Source organism: Miscanthus floridulus, chromosome 13, assembly GCF_019320115.1.
Source record: "Miscanthus floridulus cultivar M001 chromosome 13, ASM1932011v1, whole genome shotgun sequence".
In the NCBI taxonomy this organism is placed as follows: Eukaryota; Viridiplantae; Streptophyta; class Magnoliopsida; order Poales; family Poaceae; genus Miscanthus; species Miscanthus floridulus.
Window position 1 is genome coordinate 34,891,046 of NC_089592.1, and position 25,341 is coordinate 34,916,386.

Below are 25,341 nucleotides of genomic sequence, written 5' to 3' on the forward strand. Positions count from 1 at the left end.
AAGTAGCTTGGCTCCTTTCTTCGCTGTAGGTTGTACCAGGGGTTTGTATTTAATCCACTTGGAGAATTTGTCAATGCAGACATAGACCCAACAGAAACCTCTTGGCATGAGCTTGAATGGCCTGATCATATCTAGTCCTGAGCATGCAAAGGGCCATGATGTAGGGATCATTTGCAAGACCTAAGCTGGGACATGAATTTGCTTGGCAAAAATCTAATAGTTCTCACATCGGCGAACAAGTGCTTCAGCATCAACTATGGCTGAGGGCCAATAGAAACCTGCTTGGAAAGCCTTTCTAACCAGTGTTCTAGAGGCGGCATGGTTGCCATAGGTGCCTGTGTGGATCTCCTTGAGTATCTTCTCGCCCTCTACCATTGAGACACATTTCTATAGTAGCTCGCCATTGGTGTTTTTGCGATACAATGTCCCGTAAATGAGGACATAGTGCTTACTATGGTAGGTAAGGCATTCTCTCTCTGTTTTGTCAGCTAGGACGTCTGTAGTGGTTAGATACCTGATGAAAGGTTGTCTCCAATCGCTGCTAGGAGCAAGGACCACTGTGACTATCTGCTTGGCAGGTGGTTTGTCTTCAATGACTTCTTGTTCCTGCTTGATGGAAGGAGCCACAAGGTCCGGGATGAACACTCTAGCTAGAACATCGGCCCAGGTTGATCCTATCTTTCATAGCTCATCAACTGCTTGATTATTGGCCTAGACCACGTGGTGGTATTCGATGCCATAGAACTTGTCTTCTAACTTTCTTATCGTGGCATAGTAAGCATCCATCTTCTTGTTGGTGCAATTCTATTCTTTGTTGAGCTGATTGATCATGAGTGTGGAATCATCGTACACCTAGAGGCGTTTGACACTAAGCTTGATAGCTATATGGAGACCATGAAGTGTTGCTTCGTATTCAGCAGTATTGTTGGATGCTGGGAAGTGTAGGTGAAGGACATAGCAAAGCTTATCCCTCGATAGCGAGATGAAATATATGCCTGCCCCAGCACCATCGAGGTTGAGAGACCCATCGAAGTACATGGTCTAGTGCTCGAGGTGGTCGTCCAGGACATGAGTCGGCATATCCGTCCACTCAGCGATGAAATCGGTGAGTGCCTATGATTTGATCATGTGGTGGGGCCTAAAATTGATAGTATAGGTGCTAAGCTCGACCACCCATTTGATGATGAGGCCACTGGCTCCTTGTTGTAGAGAATGTCGCTGAGTGGGTACTCCATGATGACCGCTATGTGGTAGGTGTTGAAGTAGTGGCAGAGCTTCTAGGATGTGATAAGGATGGCATATAGTAGCTTCTGGACTTGCGAGTAGCAAGTCTTAGACTCATTTAAGACCTCGCTGATGAAGTAGAATGGGTGTTGGACTTTGTATGCGTGGTCGGCCTCTTCTCGCTCAATGATGATGGCGGTGCTGACTACCCGGTTGGTTGCTGCTATGTAGATTAGCAGGGTCTCATCCTTTTTGGGGGTGGTCATGATTGGAGGTGTAGTGAGAAACCACTTGAGCTCGACGAATGCCTTGTCAGTGTCCTCTGACCAGATGAATTTCTCTTGCGCTTTAAGTAGCTTGAAGAAGGGGAGTCCCTTTTTGCCCAGGTGGGATATGAAATGACTTAAAGCCACCATGCACCCTATTAACTTCTAGATGTCTTTGACGCAGGTTGGTGGCTTTGTGTTGGTCACCGCCACTATCTTCTCTAGGTTGGCTTCAATGCCACGACAACTGACGATGTTGCCTAGCAGTATACCAGACGGAACACCAAAAATACACTTGGTGGGATTTAGCTTCCATCGGTATACATTCAATGCTTTAAAAACTTTGGTGAGGTCGGCATGAGAGTGTCGGCAGTCCTGGACTTTACTACCACATCATTGACGTAGGCCTTGGTATTCTTCCTAATTTGGTCCTTGAGACAGCACTGAATGGCTCTTTGATAAGTCACGCCCGTGTTTTTGAGACCGAAGGACATGGTCGTGTAGTAGTAGGTGTCGAAGGGCATGATGAATGACGTCTTGATTTGGTCTTCTTCCTTTAACATGATCTGGTGATATCCAAAGTAGCAATCTAGAAAGCACAGGAGCTCACAACCGGCTATAGAATCTATGACCTCGTCGATGTGAGGTAGGCCAAAGGGGTCTTTAGGGCAGTGTTTGTTGAGATCAGTGTAATGAACGCACATTCTCCATAATTTATTCTTTTTTCTTACAAGGACTAGGTTGGCAAGCCAGTCTAGATGGTACACCTCTTTTATGAATCCAGTGGCTAAGAGCCAGGTTATTTCTACCATAATAGCCTTCTTTTTGTCCAGCGTGAATCATCGAAGCTTCTGCTTGATGGGCTTGGTGGTCGCCGAGACGTTTAAAGAGTGCTCGATCAGCTCCCTTGGCACCCTGGGCATGTCCGTAGGTTTCCATGCAAACATGTCGACATGCTCTCATAGGAAGCTGATGAGCACATCTTCCTATTTAGGATCAAGGTCGGCCCCGATCTGAGCAGTCTTGGACTAGTCATCATGGACAAGGACCACTTCTTTGAATTCCCTAGGCTTGGTTGAACCTTGGGCGACCTCTAGGGTAGCGATCTCTCGGTCCTCTAGAGGGATCACCTGTGAAGTCATGATGCAGTCCTGCATACGGATAGAGATGTTAGTTGGCTCAGCGAGCGCAAAGCTTTCCTTCTTGCAGTTGTGGGCAACATCGAGGTTGGCACGCAAGGAGAGGACCCCCTGCTCTATCGGCATCTTTAGCACTAGGTATGTATAGTGTGGCATGACCATGAACTTGGAAAGAGTTGGTCGGCCAAGGATGGCAAGGTACGCCATGTTAAAGTCAGCGATGAGGAAGTTGATGTAGTCGACATAGAAGTGCTTTGCGGTGCTGAATTGGATCGGCAATACAATCTATCCCAAGGGGAGGGATGCCTTCCTAGGAATTATTCCCTAGAATGGAGAGTCCTTGGGGGTGAGGTATTTCTCCTTGAGGCCTAGCTCCTCTAGAGATCTAGCGAAAAAAATGTTGAGGGCACTTCCTTCGTTGATGAGGACATTCTGGAAGCGCATGTCCTTGATTATGGGATCCAGGATGAGTGGGAAGCGTCCTGGGTATGGGATGTCCAACCACTGATCAGCCCTAGAGAAGGTGACCGGGTGCTCCAACCAATCGAGATACTTCAGATCAGAGATGTGGACATCAAATGTAGCGACCGACATGACGCGTTGGGCTATGAGCTTCTACTCTCGCTTGTCTTTAGAGACAGCCCTCCCTCCAAAAATTGTAACAACAATCTTGGTGGGATCCTGGTATGTAGGGCCCTTGTTCTTGCCTCACTCTCCACCTTGACCGTCCTCGGTCTCATCATCATTGCACCACTACTTCTTTGATGGTTCTGCTTCGAGCGCAGTCTTCAGGCCCCTGCACTCTCACATGGTGTGCTTGGCATCCTTGTGGATAGGGCATGAGCCATCCAGTAGCTTGCCAAAATCCATGTCGTAGGTGCGTGACACGGGTGTCGACGGTGTTGATGGAGGTATCTGGTCGGCGATGGCGACTTTGTCTGCTTCTTGAGCTCTCTAGACAATTGTCACGCTAGGGGTCATGGTCATCACGATGTTCATGACCATCACAGTGGCAATCATGATCGTCGTGGCATTTGTCTTCACGATGAGCGGAGCGAGTAGCCCATTCTGCTTCTTTGGCATCGGCATATCCATTTGCCATTTGTATCAGCTCGCCGATGGTGGTACAGTATAGCTTGTCGCAAAACTGGTCATGTCAGAGCCCTTTGGTGAAGGCGGCAATGGCCTTAGTGTTGGTGATGTTGGGGATGAAGTTTCTTGTCTCTGAGAAGCGCTTGATGAAGTTGCGCAAAGATTCCCCAGAGGACTGACAAAGCTTTTCCAAGTCATACTTGGTGCCAGGCTTCTCACATATAGCCATGTAGTTGTTGGTGAAGATTTTCTTGAGGTCATCCCAAGATTGGATGGAGTTTACTGCAAGCTAAGGAGCCAATTATTTGTAGACTGGTTAACCATGATAGGGAGGCAATTTGCCATGACGTCCTCATCTCTACTCGTGGCTTTTATGGCAATCTTGTATAGAGTTAGCCATTGAGCGGGGTTGGTCTTTCTGTCATAGGTATTGACACCAATGGCATTGAAGCCCACCGGCCACTGGATAGCTTAGAGCTTCTCTATAAAGGGACGAAGTCTGGATGCACCAGCAGGAAGTGGTGCTTGGTGAGCAGCGAATCCTTCATGTTTAGTGTCGAATCTCGGCGGTGCTCGATCTCTGCTTTGTAGCATGCGGACTTGCTATTTTTGATGCAGCCACAGTCGTCCGCACTGGCATTAAGGTTATCACAAAGGTCACGAGGGGTGGGTTGATTGACCTCCTGGTTATGGTTGCCGCCCTGACCTCCCTAGGGACGTGGTGGGCAGCCTTCTTCACTTGAATAGACTTCATAGTTGCCTCTAGAACCCCTATAGAGGTAGGAGCCTCTAGCCTAAGACTAGGGGGCATCAACGCCATGATGTTGGCCTCCTTCATCGCGGTAGGAGCGGTGGCTATGAGCCGATGTGGTGGAGTAAGATGGCGCATCATTTTAGAACTCGTTGACCTAGACTTGTGTAGCTATTATGTGTGCATGGACCTTCTTGACCTCTGGAGTGTGAGGGAGTTTATTGAGCTCGTTGAAAGCGACAATGAGATTGGCACTTGGAGTCTGATAGACTAGCTGGTCGCCAACCATGTCAAATGCCTCTTCTAGAATGCATTGATGGTGGGACAGGCCATGACCATCTTGATCGGCCTTAGGGGCTGCTTCTGCATCTCAATGACATTGGTGATTAGCGTTCTTTGCTAGACGAGCGTCGTGCTCTTTAGCCGTGTCAGCACGAAATTTCATCCCGTGCCGAGGGCACACAAGCAAGTCGGAAGGGTCTGCTCGATGGAGCTATAGATCCACCTGGCTTCAACGTAGGGGGTGGTCGATCCTGCGTACTCCTCTCAAGACATGCCAGTCAACTTGACCCTGCAATTGACAAGGAGAGAAAGCTAATCAGTAATTTAAGGCGAAACATGCCGGTGTTTCCAGATAGTCCCGAATGTGTGACTCTGAGAGCCAATGTGGAAGGAAATCGACTAAATAGTCGATTCCAGCATACTCATAAGAATAAATCAGTTAAAACTCATGGGGTGGTGGAAGAAAAATTGGTTATCACTCAAGATGAATATCGTTATTCAGACAAATACTAGTCAATGGCAATAGGATGTCAATAATAATCAGTTCATGCTAAGCCAATGACTGCAAGTAATCGAATCCCTTTTTATATAAAAGAAGTAGCTCATCATCATTTAACCATTTAATAGAGATAAATCTAATGAACATATTAGATCTCGTCTACCGCTATGACCAGTGGGGCATGAGGCAGAATCATGTAGGTCGTAGAAACAACAATAGATTTGACGACCCTAACTTATTACTAATATCAGTGGGGCATGAGGCAGAATCATGTAGGCCATAATACAATAATAAGATCATGGGGCTAATACATCTTTCAACCTATCTTTACTTTAATGGTCTCATGACGTAAACTGCATATGTAAAAGCACTTGATATCGACTAAAACAGTCGATTCAGGCATAGTGTACAGTTAAGGTCATGCCCTATCAGGAACAGGTCTACCAAGTAACGATCCCCACTCTATGGTGCTACCAGTGGGGTGTGAGATAGAATCACATAGGTCATGATAACGGGCCATAGAACGGTTTTCGTTAGCCAATAGATCTATTTAAGACCAGACACGCCTTAACCGCACACTATGCATGATCAAGATTGACATAAAATAGCCGATAAAATAGAACTCATCGTTTAAGATGCAGATTAGATCAATTTAGATTAACAACCACTAGGTTAAACATGATATAAGGCTGATCTAGATCAATCCCAATCGGGCGAAGTGATATTGCAATAATTAAATAAATAATAAAAGCAATAAGTAATATCATTAACTTGATGAATCTATCTGAAGGACGCCACCCTTAGATAGAGTCGATAACTTGACCTTAATCTAGTTTGAGCAGTGGAGGTCGACCGGATCGATGCAGCCATACTTGAACTAAACAAGAGTCGATAACTAGCTTATACCAGAGTCGCAGTGCAGGTTGACCAGATTGATGTAGCCGTACGAACATAAGTATAAGCCATGATGGTACTTATAGACAAGCCAGAGGTTGGCTGGACCGATGTAGCCCTGCTCGCTAAAGAACTCACCAAGGTCTATTCTACTCCTACTCCTAAGGGGTGGCCAGAGCCAAAAAAGTAAGGAACTTATATTTGATTGATTGTGTGTCCTTTACAGTAGTCGGGGTCCGATATTTATACCTAGAGCCTAAATATGAATCCTACTCGAGCACGACTCATTACAATCTTCGACATAGAAGAAAACATTCCTAATTTAAGATAACTTGGATCCTAATCTTTCCCTTTTTGTAGAGTCTCATATGCAGTTTCCTGGCGCCAACTGTAGCTCATTATTGCTATCTGCTGATGTCATCCAAAGAGATCCGATTCTAGAGTCGTATCTGAATCAGCTGATATCGATCCTTATGCAATTGATTCCTTGATTGGCACAATCTTGGAAGCTTTTGAATTCTTGTGTTCTTCTCCCAAATTTTGGTGTAAACACATGCCCCCAAATTTTGGGATATAAGTGATTTTATTCCAAAATTCCTATTCATCCATTTACCACGCCGCAACCATTCTATTCCGAGATATACGCATGATCCCTGACTTCCTGACCTGAGTTTTATATAATATCCCAATAGTACCTCTTCCAACTCACTCGGCCTTTTGCCTTTTCCCTTTTCCTTGAGCAAATCCTAATATCCGACGCCGTCATCGCCAAGGCCTCAAACCCTAGCAAATCTCTTGTTCTATCAAGCCGTCATTCGAGAATTCTTCATCAGACTCAAATCTACTTTGGCTTTAAGACAACTCATAAGGTGTCTTGCCTAAAAACTTTTGAAGGAATAGGCAGTTGGATGCATAGGAAGCGGTGTTGATAGCTTCCGCCCATAGAGCTTTAGGAGTGTTGTACTCATGAAGCATTGTTCTTGCAAGAGTGATCAATGTCCGGTTCTTTCTCTCAACTACACCATTTTATTGAGGAGTATATGTTGCGGAGATCTCATGTTTGATCCCAACTTCATCACAATAGCCTTCTATGTTTGTGTTGTCAAATTCTTTACCGTTGTCACTTCTAATTTTCTTGAGCTTCACTTCAAACTCATTTTGTGCTCTCTTGGCAAACTTCTTGAAGCAAGATGCAACTTTAGATTTGTCATGAAGGAAGAATACCCATGTGTATCTTGAATAGTCATCAACAATCATAAGACAATAAAGGTTTCCTCCCAAACTCTTGTGTGTTGTAGGTCCAAATAAGTCCATGTGAATGAGTTCTAGCACTCTTGTGGTTGACATGAAAGCTTTTGTTGGATGAGTATTTGCAACTTGCTTGCCGACTTGACATGCACTACAAAGCTTGTCCTTATCAAACTTCACATCCTTCAACCCTCTCACCAAGTCATTCTTCATTAGCTTCTTGAGTGAGCTCATCCCAACATGAGCAAGTCTTCTATGCTATAGCCACTCAAGTGTTGTTTTGGTGAATAGGCAAGTCTTTAAATTAGCATCTTCGGAGGTAAAGTCCACTAGATATAGGTTGTTGTATCTAAATCCTTTGAATATAACTTGATCATCATCCTTCTTATATACACCAACTTCCTTCTCGGTAAACAAGCATTGGAAGCCAAGATCACACAATTGTCCAACGGATAGCAAGTTGAAGCTCAATGAAGCAACATATAGCACATTTGAGATAGAATGATCATTTGATATTGCCACTTTGCCCAATCCTTTAACCTTGCCCTCTGAATTATCTCCAAATGTGATTCTTTCTTGTCCATCTACTTCTTCATCTAGTGAGGTGAACATACGAGGATCACCGGTCATATGTTGTGTGCAACCACTATCAATGACCCAATGACTTCCATCGGTCTTATAGTTCACCTACACACAAGAGATCAAGCTTTAGGAACCCAAACTTGTTGAGGGCCTTTCACTTTCTCAACAAGTGACTTTGCTACCCAAATTTTTTAGGCCTATTCTTGTTGGGAGGTCCTAAAAACATGACTTTCATCTTCCCACTAGAATCCTTTCTAAGCATGTAATGAGCATTGAAAGCAAAAGGTCTAGCATGCTTGGGCAAGGGTTGTGGTGGTGGAGTTTGGCACTCATGGGCAAAGTGGCCTTCTTGTCCACACTCAAAACATCTCTTTGGCTCTGGCTTTGACTTGTGTTGTTGTTGAGCTTGAACCTTCTTCTCTTGGTTTGCCAAGTACCCAATGCCACTTCTATCCATCTTCATGACGGTGTTCATTAGTAGCTCACTTTGAAGATGCTTGCCTCTTGTGAACTTGCTCAATCCAATCTTGAGATGCTCTTTCTCCAACTTGAGCTTCTTGTTCTCTTCCTTGAGTGCATCATTGTTTTTCTCTTCCTTGAGTTTCTTGTTCTCTTTTTTGAGATTCTCATTCTCAAGAATCAAGTCACCATCATGATCAAGAGTTTCTAGCACTATAGTGTTGGTGGTTTTGAGCTCTTCAAGATCTTTCTTTAGCTTTTCATTGTCAGTCTTGAGCTTAACATACTCATTATAATTATCGATCTCAACCACTTGCTTGCCCTTGCTACTAGAACTTTGCTCAATGCTCTCAATGATCAAATCATCACATGATGTAGCTATATCAATCTTAACAACATCGTTAGTAGCATCATGTGGCTCATTGGATAAATATTCTTGAGCAATGACAAGATTATCATGATTAATCTTGAGAGTTGTATATTCATCTTTTAGCATATTATGGCTAGTGATGAGCTCATTATGTATCATCTCAAGTTTATCATGTTTTTCTTTAAGCTCTTTCTTAGAAGATTTGAGCTCCTTGAGTTTGGATGATATAGCATCATTTGCTTCTCTAAGCTCAACACTAGCCTTTTTGGCTATATCACATTTAGCTAAAAGAGAGTCATTCTTAGCTTCTAGCTTGTCATTCTTAGCTCTAGTCTTTCTAATGATCCTAGTATATTTGTTTAGCAATTTGACAAGTTCATCATATGAAGGTGATTCAAATTCATCATCATCATCATAACTATCACTATCACAATCATCATTGTTAGCATGATCATCACTACTACTATCATCATCATTTGATACCTTCGTTCACCCTTGGCCATAAGGCATAGGTGTGTAGAGGATGATAGTGGTGGTGTCGGTGAAGATGATGAAGAGTCAACCACAATGGTGGCCACCTTCTCATTATCACTATCATCATTAGATGAGCAACTTGATGAATCAATGTCCGTGAGCCAATCACCGACGATGTATGCCTTCCCACTTTTCTTCTTCTTGACATCCTTCTTCTTGTATGGCTTGATTTTCTTCTTCTCATCTTCTTCTTCATTACTTGAGTCATCTTTCTTGCCCTTATACTTGTTCTTGTACTTGTCTTTCTTGGGCTTTGTGCATTGGTGTGCTAGATGACCAAGTTCTCCACAATTGTAGCAATCCATCTCCGAGATTGGCTTCCTTCTAGAGCTACTGAAGAACTTCTTTTTCTTGCCATCAAACTTGATGCCACTCTTGTCAAGCTTATTTAGCATCTTGGCGGTTCTTCTCACCATGAGAGCAAGACTAGCATCATCAACTTCATCATCACTTGAGCTCTCATACTCAAGCCTTGCTTTGCCCTTCTCTTGGCTAGCTTTGAATGCTAAGTCCTTGTCTTTCTTCTTGTTAGAGGATGAGCCATCTTGTGGTATGATGTGCATGTACATCTCATGAGCATTAATCTTTCCCAAGATTTGTGTCGATATAGTGGTGGAAAGATCACCTTGATGAAGCATGGTCACAATATGCCCATATTTGTCAATGGGGAGGACACTCAAGATTTTTCTAATAATATCGGATGGTTGCATTTGAGTAAGTCCAAGCCCATTGACTTTCTCTACAAGAACATTCAAGCGTGAGTACATTTCATTAGCACTCTCTTTAGGAAACATCTCAAATGAATTTAGCTTTTTCATGACAAGATGATAGCGTTCCTCACACTCGCTCTTAGTTCCCTCATGGAGCGCACAAATATCCGACCATAGTGCATGGGCGTCCTTGTGGTTCCTCACCCAGTTAAACACATCTTTGCAAAGGCCTCTAAAGATGGTGTTTCGAGCCTTTGCAGTCCATTTCTCGTAATTCACCTAATCGCCTTGAAGGTGTGTAGCATCCTGAGGTTTTGGGAAGCCTTGTGAGGTGGCTCTAAGTATTCCAACATCTAGAGCTTCTAAATACGCCTCTATGCGGATTTTCCAATAAGGAAAATCACCCCCTCAAAGATAGGAGGAGGTCTATCCATGTAAGACATCTTTCACTATATGGTTAAGCCTAAATACGTGAGCACGAGGCTCTGATACCAATTGAAAGGATCAAGATGCCCAAGTGGGGGGGGGGTGAATTGGGCTAATTCTAAATTTCTTTACAATAATTAAGTCCTACGGTTAGCCCAATTAACCCCTTGTGCCTAGAAAGTGTTTCTATTGATCTATCACATAAAAGTTTAGCAACCTATGTTCCAATCCTACTCTAGCATGGCAATTCTATGAATGTAAATGACAAGAATTGAATTGCTCAAAGTAAATGCTCAAAGTAAAGAGAGAAGGAGGAACGCGGCAATGTTTTTCCGAGGTATCGGAGAGTCACCACTCCCCACTAGTCCTTGTTGGAGCACCCGTGCAAGGGTGTAGCTACCCCTTGATCCGTGCAAGGATCAAGTGCTCTCTTTGGGTTGATTCTTCGACACTCTATCATGGTGAATCACCCACAACTGCTCACACTTTGAGTTGGGTCATCCACAAGCTCCGCCGGATGATCACCAAGCTCCTAATCACCACCAAGCCATCTAGGTGATGGCGATCACCAAGAGTAATAAGCACAAACTCTCACTTGACCACGACAAGCCTAGTGAGAAGGGTGGATGCACACTTTGCTACTCTTACTTTCACTAATGAGGCTCTCTTTGGGATTCTCAAATCTCAATCACCTCACTAGGACCTTGCTCTTCTTGGCACTCTCAAAGGTGTTTCTCAGCTATTGGAATGAGCAAAAGTACCTCCACACACGAATGGAGGAAGTATTTATACACACGGCTGAAAACAAACCGTTCTATGCCTCTGCGGGGTGACCGGACGCTCCGATCATGTTGACCGGATGCTCCGATCAGTTCTCCCTGAACTCCAGTGTTTAAGTTGTGACCGGACGCGTCCGATCATGATTTTCCCTCTTTGGAACCTTACTGGAGTCGACCGGATGCTGGCACCCAGCGTTCGGTCGCTCACCTCTCAGCATCCATTCACACTAGATGAAATCTCCTTTGATCAATTGAACTGACCGGACTCTGCGCCAGCGTCCGATCAGTATTTGACCCTCCATTCACTTCCAACTCTCAATCATACGTGAATAAAGTTTGCTCCAATGGATCTAAGGGCTTTTTAAGAGCTACCTAGTGCTAGATTTAGCAAGTGTGGACCACACCTAACTCACTAGACTCATCTAGGTCAAGCTACCCATCCATACCCCCTTAATAGTACGACCAAAGGAAAAACAAAGTCCTAAACTACTTTAAGTGTCTCCTCAACATCAAACGACACTTAGAACTAGTCCATCCTTAACCTTGTCGTCCATCCTTTGAAAACCAAAATGATTTCCATTGTAGGGGCATGACCACCATGATTGCTCAATCGATCTCCATTACCGTGACCTAACTTAATTGCCTCTGCAAAATACACATTAGTCACAGTAATCACGTATTGTCATTAATCACCGAAACCCAGCTAGGGGCCTAGATGCTTTCACGATAATCTGACAGATTGAAAGACTCCAGAGCATAGTCAGATCATTGTAATTCTATACAAATTTTGTATCTAATGCCGTTACATTCCGAAACCAAACAAAGACCATAATGATTGACCCCACTTTCAATTACATTTGTAACCTGGTTTAGTTACCATTTGCATTACTACTAGTGGAAGCAAACACTATGTAAATCCTAGAATAAATCTAAAAAAAAGACAAACACCCATGCTAAGATAAGTAAGGATTTGAACTTGGATGAGTAGGTTTCACCATAAGAAATCTAAACAATTGAGCTACACTCAATTTGCCAATATATGCTATTGTGAATAACAGAATGAAAAATATAACAAAATGTATTAGATTTCAATCTACAATGATGAAAATTACGTCTGAGAGGAAAAATAATGAACATTATGAGGTAGGAACCATCACCACCACCAACTAGACCAGAAACACTAAACACGTCAGCTCAATATGATGTACCTTCGCAAATCCAATATCCATATACATTACACAAGAGATAAAACTCACGGTGCCTCTGATAAAACTCTTCCTCCCTTTGCCTACATCAGAACAAATCATAAAAGGTAGAAAGTGATCGCGCGGTGACCACGAGGAAGGTCAGCAAGCTCCTAGGTGCAGTTCTTCTCAACCGCATCCATCTCCAACTGCATCGCGGCGCGCCATGCCGCGTGTCTCTCAGCCTCTGCAAATGACCGAGGCTCGCCGTCATCACACGCAAGGTGCAACTATGCCTCTAGGTCATGAGGCATCAGTCCCAGCACCGGCTGGTCGCCGAGAAGGTTCTCCATCATACGGTACCGCAATGGCTCACCGTCGGGTATGCGTCGATGCACTCCTCATCGTGAGAGAGCAGAGTAGTGAGCTCAACTGGGCCATGCTTGACACGAGCTGGTGGTGGAGTAGACACGCCCAGAGTGGTGCCTGTCGGTGCTGGAGTGCGTGGTGTTGCTGGCTGTAGTGGAGTCAGCGAAGAACTCATCGTAGCCGAGTTCCTAGCTGGAGAGCATGGTGCTGTTGGAGTAGTAGACATCGGGGTCAGTGGAGGCTCGGGGACTGGGGTAGACGCACTCACCAAAGAACAGCCGCCTACTCCCCTAGCTCCCTCGAAGTGGACGTACTCGATAGTGAAGTCGTCGTACGTCGAAGCTGAGCCATGGTCCACCACCTTGTCCCATGCCCATCCTCGCCCTTCATCGAACACAATGTCGCGTGCCATGCACACACGTTGTGTCTTCGGGTCGAGGATGCGGTAGGCCTTCGAGCCCTCTGCGTAGCCGATGAACACTCCTGGAATGCTCCTGTCATTGAGCTTGCTGATGTGGCCAAGCTCCTTAGCGAACGTGAGGCAGCCGAAGACCCACAAGTGGGAGACCACCGGCTTGCACCCATGCCAAGCCTCATACGGCGTCCTACCGTCGAGCGCCTTGGTAGGCGAACGGTTGAGGATGTAGATGGTCGTCACCACCACCTCTCCCTAGAAGACAGCCGACATCCCCCTTTGCTTGAGGAGGGCTTGAGCCATCCCCACAATCATCTGGTTGCGCCACTCGATGATGCCGTTCTACTGTGGGCTGTATGGTGCAGAGTAGTGGTGTTGAATGCCCTCATCAGCGTAGTACGACATGAATTCAGCCGCTATGAATTCACCACCGTTGTCATTGTGCAGCACGCGCTGCTTGCGGCTGCACTCCACCTCCGCAGCAGCCTGTGCACGGCTAATGGCGTCTGCAGCCTCTCCCTTGCTATCGAGGACCATCACCCACATGTAGCGGGAGAGGCCATCAACGAGCAGCAGGAAGTAGCATCATCCTCTCGGTGTGGCCGATGTCACCAGGCCACACAAGTCCCTGTGCACAAGCTCGAGCCTCTCCTTGGCTCAAAAGCTAGCCCACTATGGCAAAGAGAGTCGCCTCTGCTTCATCAACACGCAGACGTCACAGAACTGCTCCACATGGTCGAGGCATGGTAGGCCTCGCACCATCTCCGTGGCACTGAGCCGCTTCAGGGCCTCAAAGTGAAGGTGCCCGAAGCACTCGTGCCACTGCCATGCCTTGTCATCTCGACGAGCAGTGAGACAGAGGGGTTGTGCCACCTGCACGTTAAGGACATAGAGTCGATTTGCGCTTCTAGATACCTTGGCAAGAAGGCGACGACGATGATCCCAAATCCTCATGACTCCGTCCTCAACCACCACACGTGAACCGTTCTCATCCAATTGTCCCAAGCTGATGATGGAGTTCCTCAACGCGGGGATGTAGTAGACTCCGGTGAGCAGCCTATGCTCACTAGACACGGTGGTGAAGATGACGGAGCAGACGCCCTTGATCTCCATGCCAGAGGCATCCCCAAACTTGATGGAGCCTCGGACGCTAGAGTCAAGCTCAGTGAAGAACTCCCGTCGACCGGTCATGTGATGGGTGGCGTCGGTGTCAAGGCACCACCCGTCAGTCTTATCGTTGCTGGAGCTATCGCTGAAGAGGGCGTGTGCTTTTCGCTCGTCGAGGTGGAGGAGAGCTGCTGCGGCTGGTGCTGCTGGAGGTAGCTCAATGCTTGCATGTGCCATGAACAGAGCCGGCTCCTCCTCCGCCTATGCGACGTGGGCCTAGCCGCGTCGTGGTTGTCGACAGTCCTTGGCCCAATGGCCGAGCTGGCTGCAATTATGGTAGGCGTTGTCTCGCACCGGCTTGTGCCTACCGGCGGCGCCACCCTGGGCACCTCCGTGGGCATCACCCTCAGCATGTCCTCGTGCCCCGGCCTAGGCATCTCTGCACGCCTATCGCGGAAGAAGGCTCCCCCTTCTTCCGGTCACCTTGGCTGGCAAGCCATTGCTCCCGAGTGAGAAGGAGCTTCCCGCCAGTGGTGATGGGCCCCGAGAGAGACTATGGCTCATCGTTGTCGATGACCTTGAGGCAACCTATCGCCTCCTCGATCGACATCGTGGAGAGATCCAGCAGGGACTCGATCGAGGGAGCCATCTGCTTGTACTTTTTGGGGACGCAGCAAAAGAGCTTTTCGACAGCTCTCTCCTCGCCATAGGTGTCATCGTCGAACTACACCATCTTCTGCAATAGTGTTGAGATGGAGAGCAAAGTCATCAACATCCTCACCTGCCTTGAAGGCCAGGTTCTCCCACTCCTTGCGAAGTGCCTGTAGTGTGGACTTGCGGGCGCGGTCGCTGCCGATGCGTGCCGCAGCGATGGCATCCCAAGCCTCCTTGGCAGTTCGCTTGTTGGTAAGCGAGAACTGCATCTCGGGTGGGACTGCAGCGATGAGGGCATCCAGCGCCCGTCGATCTAGGTTGTAGTCGATGTCGCCGTATCGGACTGCCTCCCACATGTGCTGCACCTGGAGCTTTACCCTCATCACCATAGCCCACTCGACGTAGTTGGTCTTGGTTAGGGTAGGCCACCCACCACCGGGACCGACGTCCCTAACAATAGCTTGGAGCCCATGGTAACTACGGTACCGATCCAGGGAGAGAGAGCCACGCTGCCTGTGAAGGCCGCGCTCTCCATCGACCCGTCCACCACTGTTGCTGTGCGCGCCTCCTCTAGGAGCGCCGTCGCTGCGCGCGCCTCCTCTAGGAGTGCCACCGGCACGTCCGCGCCTATCTGGGCTGTCGCCACACTCGTGGGTAGGCGCGGCTGCCCTAGGAGCGCCACCGCTATGCGCGCCTCCTCTAGGAGCACCGCCAGTGCTTCCGTGCCTATCTGGGCTGCCGCCATGCTCGTGGGCGTGCGCGGCTGCCCACTGCGCCACCCGCGCTTGCGCTGCCTCCCTCTCTAGCAGCTCGAGGTCCGCGTCGGCGGTGTCGTCAACGGAAATGGAGCTGCCGATGCTGTCACACAGAGCCTCAACCTCCGCTGCCGCCGCACGCGCTGCATTCGCCGCCACCGCTGCTTCCGCCTCGACTCTGGCTACTGTCAGCTCTGTCGCTGCCAGCCTCGACGCCCTTGCCACCGCCGTAGCTATCTCTGCCACCGCTCGCTCGTGTTCCTCTACCGCGGCAAGTTTGGCCTCCTACCGATGCCACGTGCTCGAGGCGACCGAGCGCTAAGACTGCCCTGCGGACATGACGCGCTACCCGGAGGCTGCTGCGTGGGGAGAGGGCTGCTTTAGACGAGCGGCTGCTCGTCTGCGCGGGGGAGGAGTGAGCAGGAGCGGCCGGAGCTGCTGCTCGCAGCTAGGGCTGTTGTGTGGCTGGGGGAGGAGATGAGCAGGAGATGCTTAGGCTACAGGATAGTACGGCTCTGATACCACTTGTTAGTCGCTGAATTCTTACTCTTGAAAGTAGTAGAATTCTTACTCTCATCGAGAGAGGATGACACTAGGAGTTGAGACAATTTTCTGGTTTATTTTTCAATGTCATACCAACCTGAGGGGTTGGGGATACATATTTATAGGCTGCTAGCCAGCCAAGCATATGCCAAGATGCTAGTCTAAGATGTTGTCCTAGATGCTAAGATGCTATCCTCTAGATGCTAGTCTAAGATGTTGTCCTAGATGCTGTCCTCTAGTCTAAGATGTTGTCCGATGCTATCCTAGATGTCCTCTAGTCTAAAATGTTGTCCTATGCTGTCCTAAAAACATAAAGACCACAACAGCCCCACAAAAGACCACAATAGCCCCACAAAGACTACAGCAGCCAGACTTATCCATCAAGGCATAAGCAGATTTTACGTTTTTGAGGTTATGTAAGTCGTGAAGCACACACCGAGGCATCCGCCGATAGATTCAAAGCGGCATTCAACCAAGAACCATCTCCAACAGCAGATAGCTCCCTTCTGTTTAGGAATACAAAACTGATGATACCAGATGTCTAGGTCATTGCAAGGCAATGAGATTATTCACCTGACACACAAACGTTGCATACCAGAAGACCTGTTACGCACCTCCCATATGTACCAGAGGAGGGTCAGTAGGATGGAGTAAACAGGTCAGGTGGAGATGCAATAGTCCAGAGCGTCTTCAGCGTCCATTTGAATTTAAATTTTGCAGTCCTGTACTCCTACTATCGCACACCACAATGTTGTGGTCCCAATATGAAAAGTATAGCTGATTAGCTGAACCTATAGTAATTTGAAATTGCTTATTTTTTTTCTCGAATACGTAGGAGGGCTGTGTATCATTATAATATTGATTGACCTGGATTCTGTCTCCCTAATGGTCCATCTCATATACGAAACAAGACAAGTAACAGAAGTACAGAACAGATACGGAAGTCAAACCTGATCTTTTGTATAGGCCGACCCTACTGGTTTCTGAGCCGCAGCCTCCATCTTAGCAGCCTCCAGATATAACAGATTCATATTTTTTTTAGATAAAGCATAGTTAATATCCGGCTTCATCTACATAATGTAGAATCAGGCCATTATTACAGTGTTGCAGCACCCAAACACACCGACTGAGTTCTTACAAGCAAACACGAAGCTTAAAATGACACACGAAAGTTTAGACTTATGAAGACCAATTGTTCTAGAACCACGGCAAATAATGATGGATCTGGTCATTCCTTTGTTTGTGTACTGATGGAGACCTCAATATTTTCTGCTGTACCCATGGAGTTCATTTGACTCTTGCTTCTTCTCCTCATGGTGCATTTTGTGGCTTAATTTGGTGAAATACAAGTTCTTACAGTTCCAGTTTGGGCCAAGTTTTGTGCTTAATTATGATAATTTATTTAAGTAATGCTGGATTGTTATTTATCGCTATGCCATGAGTTTCATGCTGCCTGTGTAGGTACGCTTCACTCTACGCAAGTTCCTTGGTGCAACAGCTCCGCAAAGAGGATGATATTTACATTAGGCCCCTGGGTAACGTGATATACCTCATGTGTGGTCCATGCACACCCCAAGATAGCTGCACTCAGACAACTCCTCAAAGTACACCACGGGCTTTGTGAGCTCAATTGAGCCGGCTGGGAATATAGTTGATGAGAACAGATTTTTGGAGTGGAACAGCCTTGTGCCAACTTAAGTTTTAGGCCATCAGTTAACCTTTTAAATGCTATACAGTGTTCATTATCATCGAATCTGAAACGTCAGAGTTGTTCTAGTGCAGAGGGTGCCGTTCCTAAGCTCGATGGTAGGATGATAAACTAGTTACTGAATGCTTTGCTGTGTTTCCAGTCAATCCGATTGTATGTACCAGTGAATTAATATATGGTTTGGACCCATTACATTGTTAGTACTCAGTTTTTTGATAGCTTGTTGGTATTCAGTTTTGGTTCCATATGTAATTTTATAGGTGTATTGCCAAAGGTTTGCGATGCTTTTTTCGCAACAAAAGTTCAGAGTTCATGTACGTTTTAAAAACGGAAAATAAAAAAAAATTATTCACACCCAGTGGGACTCGAGAACCCACAATCGCCTGATTAGAAGTCAGACGCCTTATCCATTAGGCCATGGGCGCCTATTGAATTTCTGATACATTTGTCAGTTATTTATCGACAACTTTAACAAATGCAGACTTTGCCCTCACCCCTATCCTATGAATAATAACACCATTAAGGTAGTGTTTGGTTTGGCATTTTATGATTATGGAGGGTAAGCAATCCGGTTACACACTTTTGGTTCGGTGTTGTCGGCAACTAGCTACAGTGCAATAGATATGGTCCTTTACAGCGCAATCGGTAATCCGGCAGATTGAAAGACTCTCCGGAGCATAGTCAGATCATTGTAATTCTGTACATATTTTGTATCTGATGCCGTTGCATTCCGAAACCAAACAAAGACCACAATGATTGACCCCACTTTCAATTACATCTATAACCTGGTTTAGTTACCGTTTGCATTACTACTGGTGGAAGCAAACACTTTGTAAATCCTAGAATAAATCTAAAAAAAAGACAAACACCCATGCTAAGATAAGTAAGGATTTGAACTTGGATGAGTAGGTTTCACCATAAGAAATCTAAACAACTGAGCTACACTCAATTCGCCACTATATGCTATTGTGAATAACAAAATGAAAAATATAACAAAATATATTATATTTTAATCTACAATGATGAAAACTACGTCTGAGAGGAAAAATAATGAACATTATGAGGTAGGAACCATCACCACCACCAACTAGACCAGAAACACTAAACAAGTCAGCTCAATATGATGTACCTTTGCAAATCCAATATCCATATACATTACACAAGAGATAAAACTCACTGTGTCTCTGATAAAACTCTACCTCCCTTTGACTACATCTGAACAAATCATAAAAGGTAGAACGATGCACGGGTTGTTTTTTTAATCACACCACTTGCTGCTGCTGCTGAAGCTGCTTCCTTAGCTCCTTGCGCAATATCTTGCCCGATGGAGCCTTGGGGATCTTGTCCACGAAGATCACTTCACGGACCTTCTTGTAGTAGATCACCTGGAGCAGCAGAAGGTCCCTCAGTCAAAAGGGGGGAAAAGAGAGGACAAATGCATGTATTCATTTTCTTTATCTTGAGTTCTATTATTCCATTCCTAATGTTCACATTTACCATCAGAACATGCATGAACTCAAACGGAGGCATCAAGAAAATAAATATCACCTCCTTGGCTACAAATTGTTTCACGTCATCTTCGCTGAGCTCGGTCCCTTTGGCCTTGGCCACAAAGGCGACCGGGATTTCCCCGATTTCTGGCTCGACTTGTTTCCTGCAATGATCGTAGGCACCATGCCTCTCAATGACTGAAATACGTACCGAGCATCCATTGTTGCACAAACCACCTAGCTAGTAGCTAGGGTTGGGAGCAGATGATGATGAGGTCAAGTGATTAATACCCGATGACAGCGGCATCGGCGATGCTTGGGTGGGTGATGAGCAGGGCCTCTAGCTCTGCGGGGGCCACCTGGAGGCCCTTGTACTTGATGATCTCCTTAAGCCTGTCCACGATGAAGATCTCGTCGTCGTCGTCCACAAAGCCGACGTCGCCAGTGTGCAGCCACCCGTCGGCGTCGATGCTATTCTTCGTCGCCTCCGGGTTGTTCAGGTAACCTGACCAAAAGCACATTGGCACATCAAGTCTTGTAATAATTAATATAAGTTCTAACCATCAAAGTTGCATTGCTCATATAATACTGTAGTTTATTGAAGAACAGGGAGTAACTTAACCAAAATCCAAAAAAAGGATAGACTATAATAATACTGGATGGCAACCAAACTAAAAGCTTGACAAATTCAGCTGCACAGTATACATCACTTCGTTAGGTGAATGACGGTAGCACCCAGTGTCTGTGAGAACTCCGACCAATTAGCAATTATCATAAAAAATAATGAAAAAAAGATCATAGATGTGACTAAATTTCATTTCTTTCCATCAATTGTATATTCGATTTTATGTCCGTGTCATCAGTTGGTAGTAGATCCATACTCCCTCGGTCCCAAAAAGGATGAGTCATTCATAGCTAAAACCTCATCTTCTTTTTGGGACAGGAGGTGTATATGTCAACAGCTCAACACGTGCTTGTCACGAATAGTTGTACATAACAATTTACAGTGGCCTAACTGAAAATCGACAGCTGCTGTCGCCATTGACATGCAAGCAGCTACCAAAAACAAAACATTGCTGCAGGCCCCACTTCACTTCGGTGGGATCAGATCTTGGAGTATTCAGTACAGTCCATTCATGATGAATTCAGCTATCACACCAAGGGAAAGGAAGGAGACTTCCATAGCCAGACTGAATCGAAGCTGTCAGTTCTCAGCTAAGACCATTTAATTTAATGTTAATTTATTTCTGTTGCCAATCTGGACAGGAAGGTACACATGACATGGGAATGGAACGGTTCATCTAACTCGGCTTTGCTTTGAAGATTAGGATCACAACACAAAACCCTCCTACTAGAGCTCTCAAGTCTCAACCGCTGCACCAACAACAAATCACCAAGGGTGGGTGGACAACGTCATCGGTCGCAAGGGACTAACTGACAAATAAACTCCTCGCAATGCCGTCTGTCTGAACCATTTGTGCAGTGCAGAAGAGTATCACCTCTTGTTGACCGAGCTAGATTAATTTGCTGCACATTATTTATATATCATGTTGTGATACTTTATTCATGAATCCAAGTTGAGGAGTGATTAAGGATGTGTGAAGCACTAACAACATGATGTGCAGTCGGCGAACCACTATATATATATATATATATACACACACGACAGTGCTATTCTACACAAGCCAAAACTGACTAAAAAAATACTGAGTAGTACTAAACCATATTCACTATCAGTCAGTATTACACCTAGTATCTCGAAAATACTGAACGATACTGAAACGCGACTAACAGTACTGAATTCTGTTCAGTATAACAGCTTGGTGTAGAATAGTATGTAGAATACCGCATATATATATATATATATATATATATATATATATATATATATATATATATATATATATATATATATATATATATATATACACACACACACACACTTCCAAGTCAGATTAGATCTAGGGATGGGATGTGTGGGCCAGCCAGCCAGCAGTCCATCCATCCATTTTCCAATGGAAGCATGGAGATGGAGCTGCCCGAAATCAACATTTGGAGGTTGGAACGAACGAACGAGGAAAAGAGACTAGTACCTTTCATGATCTGCTGGCCCCTGATGCAGATCTCTCCGGGGAGGTTCCGGCCGAGAGACTTACCGGTGTCCGGGTCGACGATCTTGAGCTCGGCGTTGCGCACCACCGTGCCGCACGCGCCGGACTTCACCTTGAAGGGCTCCTTGGCGAACGCCAGGCACATGGACAGCACCGGCCCGGCCTCCGTCATGCCGTACCCCTGCGTTGCGTTGACACACACGGACAGATGAGGCAACACAGATATATATGAATGCAGCTGATTGTACTAGAGAGTGCTTTCATATACGGAGTAGAATTGAATTGAAGTTTCAGAGCATGCCAAAAAGTTTGGTTTGGGACAGAATAAAATTCAGACGGGCGATACGAACGGATTAGTACGAGTATAGTATATTCTTAGTTCTGTTGTCCAATGGACTGACTGACTTAGCATTGTGTGTGTTGTGGACGTGGTCGTCGAATAACAGAACAGATCCATCACCAACTTGCTTCTACTCTACTGGACACACTGAAATCCCTATGTCCAGTTTTTTTTACGCTTTTGCAAAAATCTGGTTGAAGAATATTCTAGTTATTATTAGAGAAAGTCATTGACGAGCTATTTAATTTATTGTAAAATCCTTGGGATCCACAAACCCACCCCTCCTGCCCGAAAAAATTACAGCAACCCCCTAACAAAAAAAAGCTCAATCTATGAGGTAGGATAGTCACCGGATATTACACACTTGGGTCGAGAAAACCATCGTGTAAGAAAGAGAGCTGATTTTTTTATCCTTATCTTGAGTGAATAGGAGTGCTACTAGAGGCAGCTAACCAACCCGGCTAGGTGTCCATTCACAATCCTCTAACTAAAACCCATCTAAGCTTACCCATTGCTCGTCTCGAGCAAAAGCCGAAACATTGGCTGTTGATCAAGAGTTGCTGCAATGCCGATTACATTTCAAAAGTACGATATCTACAACAAAAGTATTCTTCCTTTATTTGATTAAGTTGGCATTTTATCCACCGTTTTATCATAATTTTTACATGAAATGCAAGGTTGATGTTGCACATCGAAGCCAGTAAACAAACAACCTCCTACCAATATAACCTTCAACATCATCAGCACCCAACCATGGAACTTCCGTGTACCAAGTCCAAAGTCCGCAGCACTCAGAAGTTCAGAAGTCCGCAACACTCAGAAAGTCAGAAGTCAGAACTACATTCTCTTGTGAACAGAGCCAGTACTAACAAACTATCTGGCTAAGCTGTTAACTCGCTATCCTAAGTCCATAATGAAATACCGCTAATAACCATTAGTTAAAACATCCAAACAGGGCCGTTAATAGTAACCAAGTTAACAAAAGGCTATTGTATTAGCTATATAAGCTTTTCGTAGCTAACAGCTAGTATTAGAATCCTATTAGCTGGCACCACCATATTCATATCATAGTGTAGCACCTGCCCGAATTAATCAATTGAGTTGTCAAGGTATCCTATGCTTGTGAAGGAATTTCTCCATGGGCGTCGTTGGATTGGATCAGTCAAACGTGCCAATGAATGATGTGAGGGTTGACCTACGCGAATATCAAAAAGTCAATCTAAGCCACTCAAGGAACATCCAACGGCCATGGAAAGCTTATCAAGACCATGCGTCCAATCCCGTCATGGTTCACCGTCAGATTATCAATCCGTAGGCCCCAACGCTAACGTACCACATTCACATAGTAACATAATCAGGAGAAATGGGCACTCAGAATTCAGAAAAAGAAAAGGGAGTCTCAAAAAATCAAGAAACTGCACATAAAACACGACGCAAAATCCAAAAGTGCAAGCATAAAAGAAAAAAAATACAACCCAAATGAGACAAGCAAACATGAAAACGGAGAAAAACGGCCGGTGGCGTTTGGTGCGCTCGGTCTGGCATGGCATGGCACGGCACGTACCTGTCCGAGCACGGCGCCGGGGAGCTTGGCCATGAAGGCGTCCTCGATGTCCTTCCCCATGGGCGCGGCGCCGGAGAGCACCATCCTGACGGACGACAGGTCGTGGGACGCTGCCTCGTCGCTCTTGGCCACGGCGACCACGATGGGCGGCACCAGCGGGGCGATGGTGATCCGGTGGCGCTCCACGAGCTGCATCATCCTGGCGAGGTCGAAGCGGCGCATGACCACGATGGCGGCGCCGACGCGGAGGCCGCACATCATGATGGTGTTGAGCGAGTAGATGTGGAACATGGGCAGCGAGCACAGGATTACGTCGTCCGCGGTGAAGCCTATGTTGGGGTTGTCGCCGTCCACCTGCTGCGCCACGCTGGTGCTCAGGCTCCGGTGCGTCAGCATCACGCCCTTGGGGAGCCCCGTCGTGCCGGACGAGTAGGGCAGCGCCACCACGTCGTCGGGGTCGAAGCCCGCCGCCGCTTCTGCTTCTTCTTGGTCCTCGTCGTCGACCTCTTCGTCGGGGACGCTGGCCATGACGTCGTCCCAGAAGTGGAGGCACCCGTCGCGGCGCGCGTCGATGAGGACGACCGTGAGTCCGCCGTCGGCCTTGACGGGGAGCTTGTCCACGGCCATGTACTCCGTGAACACGACGGTGGCGCCGGAGGCCGCGATCTGGTTGGCGATCTCGTGCGGCGTGGACATGGGGTTGGCCATGTAATAATTAATATAAGTTCTAACCATCAAAGTTGCATTGCTCATATAATACTGTAGTTTATTGAAGAACAGGGAGTAACTTAACCAAAATCCAAAAAAAGGATAGACTATAATAATACTGGATGGCAACCAAACTAAAAGCTTGACAAATTCAGCTGCACAGTATACATCACTTCGTTAGGTGAATGACGGTAGCACCCAGTGTCTGTGAGAACTCCGACCAATTAGCAATTATCATAAAAAATAATGAAAAAAAGATCATAGATGTGACTAAATTTCATTTCTTTCCATCAATTGTATATTCGATTTTATGTCCGTGTCATCAGTTGGTAGTAGATCCATACTCCCTCGGTCCTAAAAAGGATGAGTCATTCATAGCTAAAACCTCATCTTCTTTTTGGGACAGGAGGTGTATATGTCAACAGCTCAACACGTGCTTGTAACGAATAGTTGTACATAACAATTTACAGTGGCCTAACTGAAAATCGACAGCTGCTGTCGCCATTGACATGCAAGCAGCTACCAAAAACAAAACATTGCTGCAGGCCCCACTTCACTTCGGTGGGATCAGATCTTGGAGTATTCAGTACAGTCCATTCATGATGAATTCAGCTATCACACCAAGGGAAAGGAAGGAGACTTCCATAGCCAGACTGAATCGAAGCTGTCAGTTCTCAGCTAAGACTATTTAATTTAATGTTAATTTATTTCTGTTGCCAATCTGGACAGGAAGGTACACATGACATGGGAATGGAACGGTTCATCTAACTCGGCTTTGTTTTGAAGATTAGGATCACAACACAAAGCCCTCCTACTAGATTAGGCTGCACATTATTTATATATCATATTGTGATACTTTATTCATGAATCAAAGTTGAGGAGTGATTAAGGATGTGTGAAGCACTAACAACATGATGTGCAGTCGGCGAACCACTTGTGCATATATATATATATATATATATATATATATATATATATATATATATATATATACACACACACACACTACACCCTAATTTTACACCACAAGCCAAAACTGACTTAAAAAAATACTGAGTAGTACTAAACCATGTTCAGTATCAGTCAATACTACACCAGTACCTCGAAAATACTGAACGATACTGAAACGCGACTAATA

General features: G+C 45.8%; 2 protein-coding genes and 1 non-coding gene across 3 annotated transcripts in view; all 3 read right to left on the minus strand.

The window, feature by feature from the left end:
• LOC136499721 (uncharacterized) overlaps positions 1 to 13,769 on the minus strand; it is a 40,543-nt gene extending 26,774 nt beyond the window's left edge. The window contains exons 1-2 of the mRNA XM_066495275.1: positions 13,587 to 13,769; positions 13,077 to 13,478 (exon numbers count right to left, since the gene is read on the minus strand). Coding sequence (XP_066351372.1) covers positions 13,077 to 13,478; positions 13,587 to 13,769 — 585 coding nt within the window. The remainder of the gene's footprint in view (positions 1 to 13,076; positions 13,479 to 13,586) is intronic.
• A 4,571-nt stretch (positions 13,770 to 18,340) lies between these two features.
• On the minus strand, positions 18,341 to 18,415 carry TRNAR-UCU (transfer RNA arginine (anticodon UCU)). The gene has a single exon. It is a non-coding gene; the product is annotated as a tRNA-Arg (tRNA).
• Positions 18,416 to 19,054: 639 nt separating this feature from the next.
• On the minus strand, positions 19,055 to 25,103 carry LOC136500586 (4-coumarate--CoA ligase 1-like). The gene is made up of 5 exons (XM_066495967.1): positions 23,496 to 25,103; positions 21,574 to 21,772; positions 19,772 to 19,985; positions 19,539 to 19,644; positions 19,055 to 19,375 (listed from the first exon to the last, which is right to left on the minus strand). The coding sequence occupies exons 1-5, from the start codon at positions 24,246 to 24,248 to the stop codon at positions 19,253 to 19,255; spliced, it is 1,395 nt and encodes a 464-aa protein (XP_066352064.1). The 5' UTR covers positions 24,249 to 25,103; the 3' UTR covers positions 19,055 to 19,252.
• Between the last annotated feature and the right edge of the window lie 238 nt (positions 25,104 to 25,341).

Coding starts and splice junctions, on each gene's coding strand:
- LOC136500586 (XM_066495967.1), bottom strand. CDS start 24,248: ATGAGCAATGCAACTTTGATGGTTAGAACTTATATTAATTATTACATG. Junction 21,773..23,495: donor CCGGCGCCGTGCTCGGACAG/GTACGTGCCGTG, acceptor AACGCAACGCAG/GGGTACGGCATGACGGAGGC. Junction 19,376..19,538: donor AACAATTTGTAGCCAAGGAG/GTGATATTTATT, acceptor CTGCTGCTCCAG/GTGATCTACTACAAGAAGGT.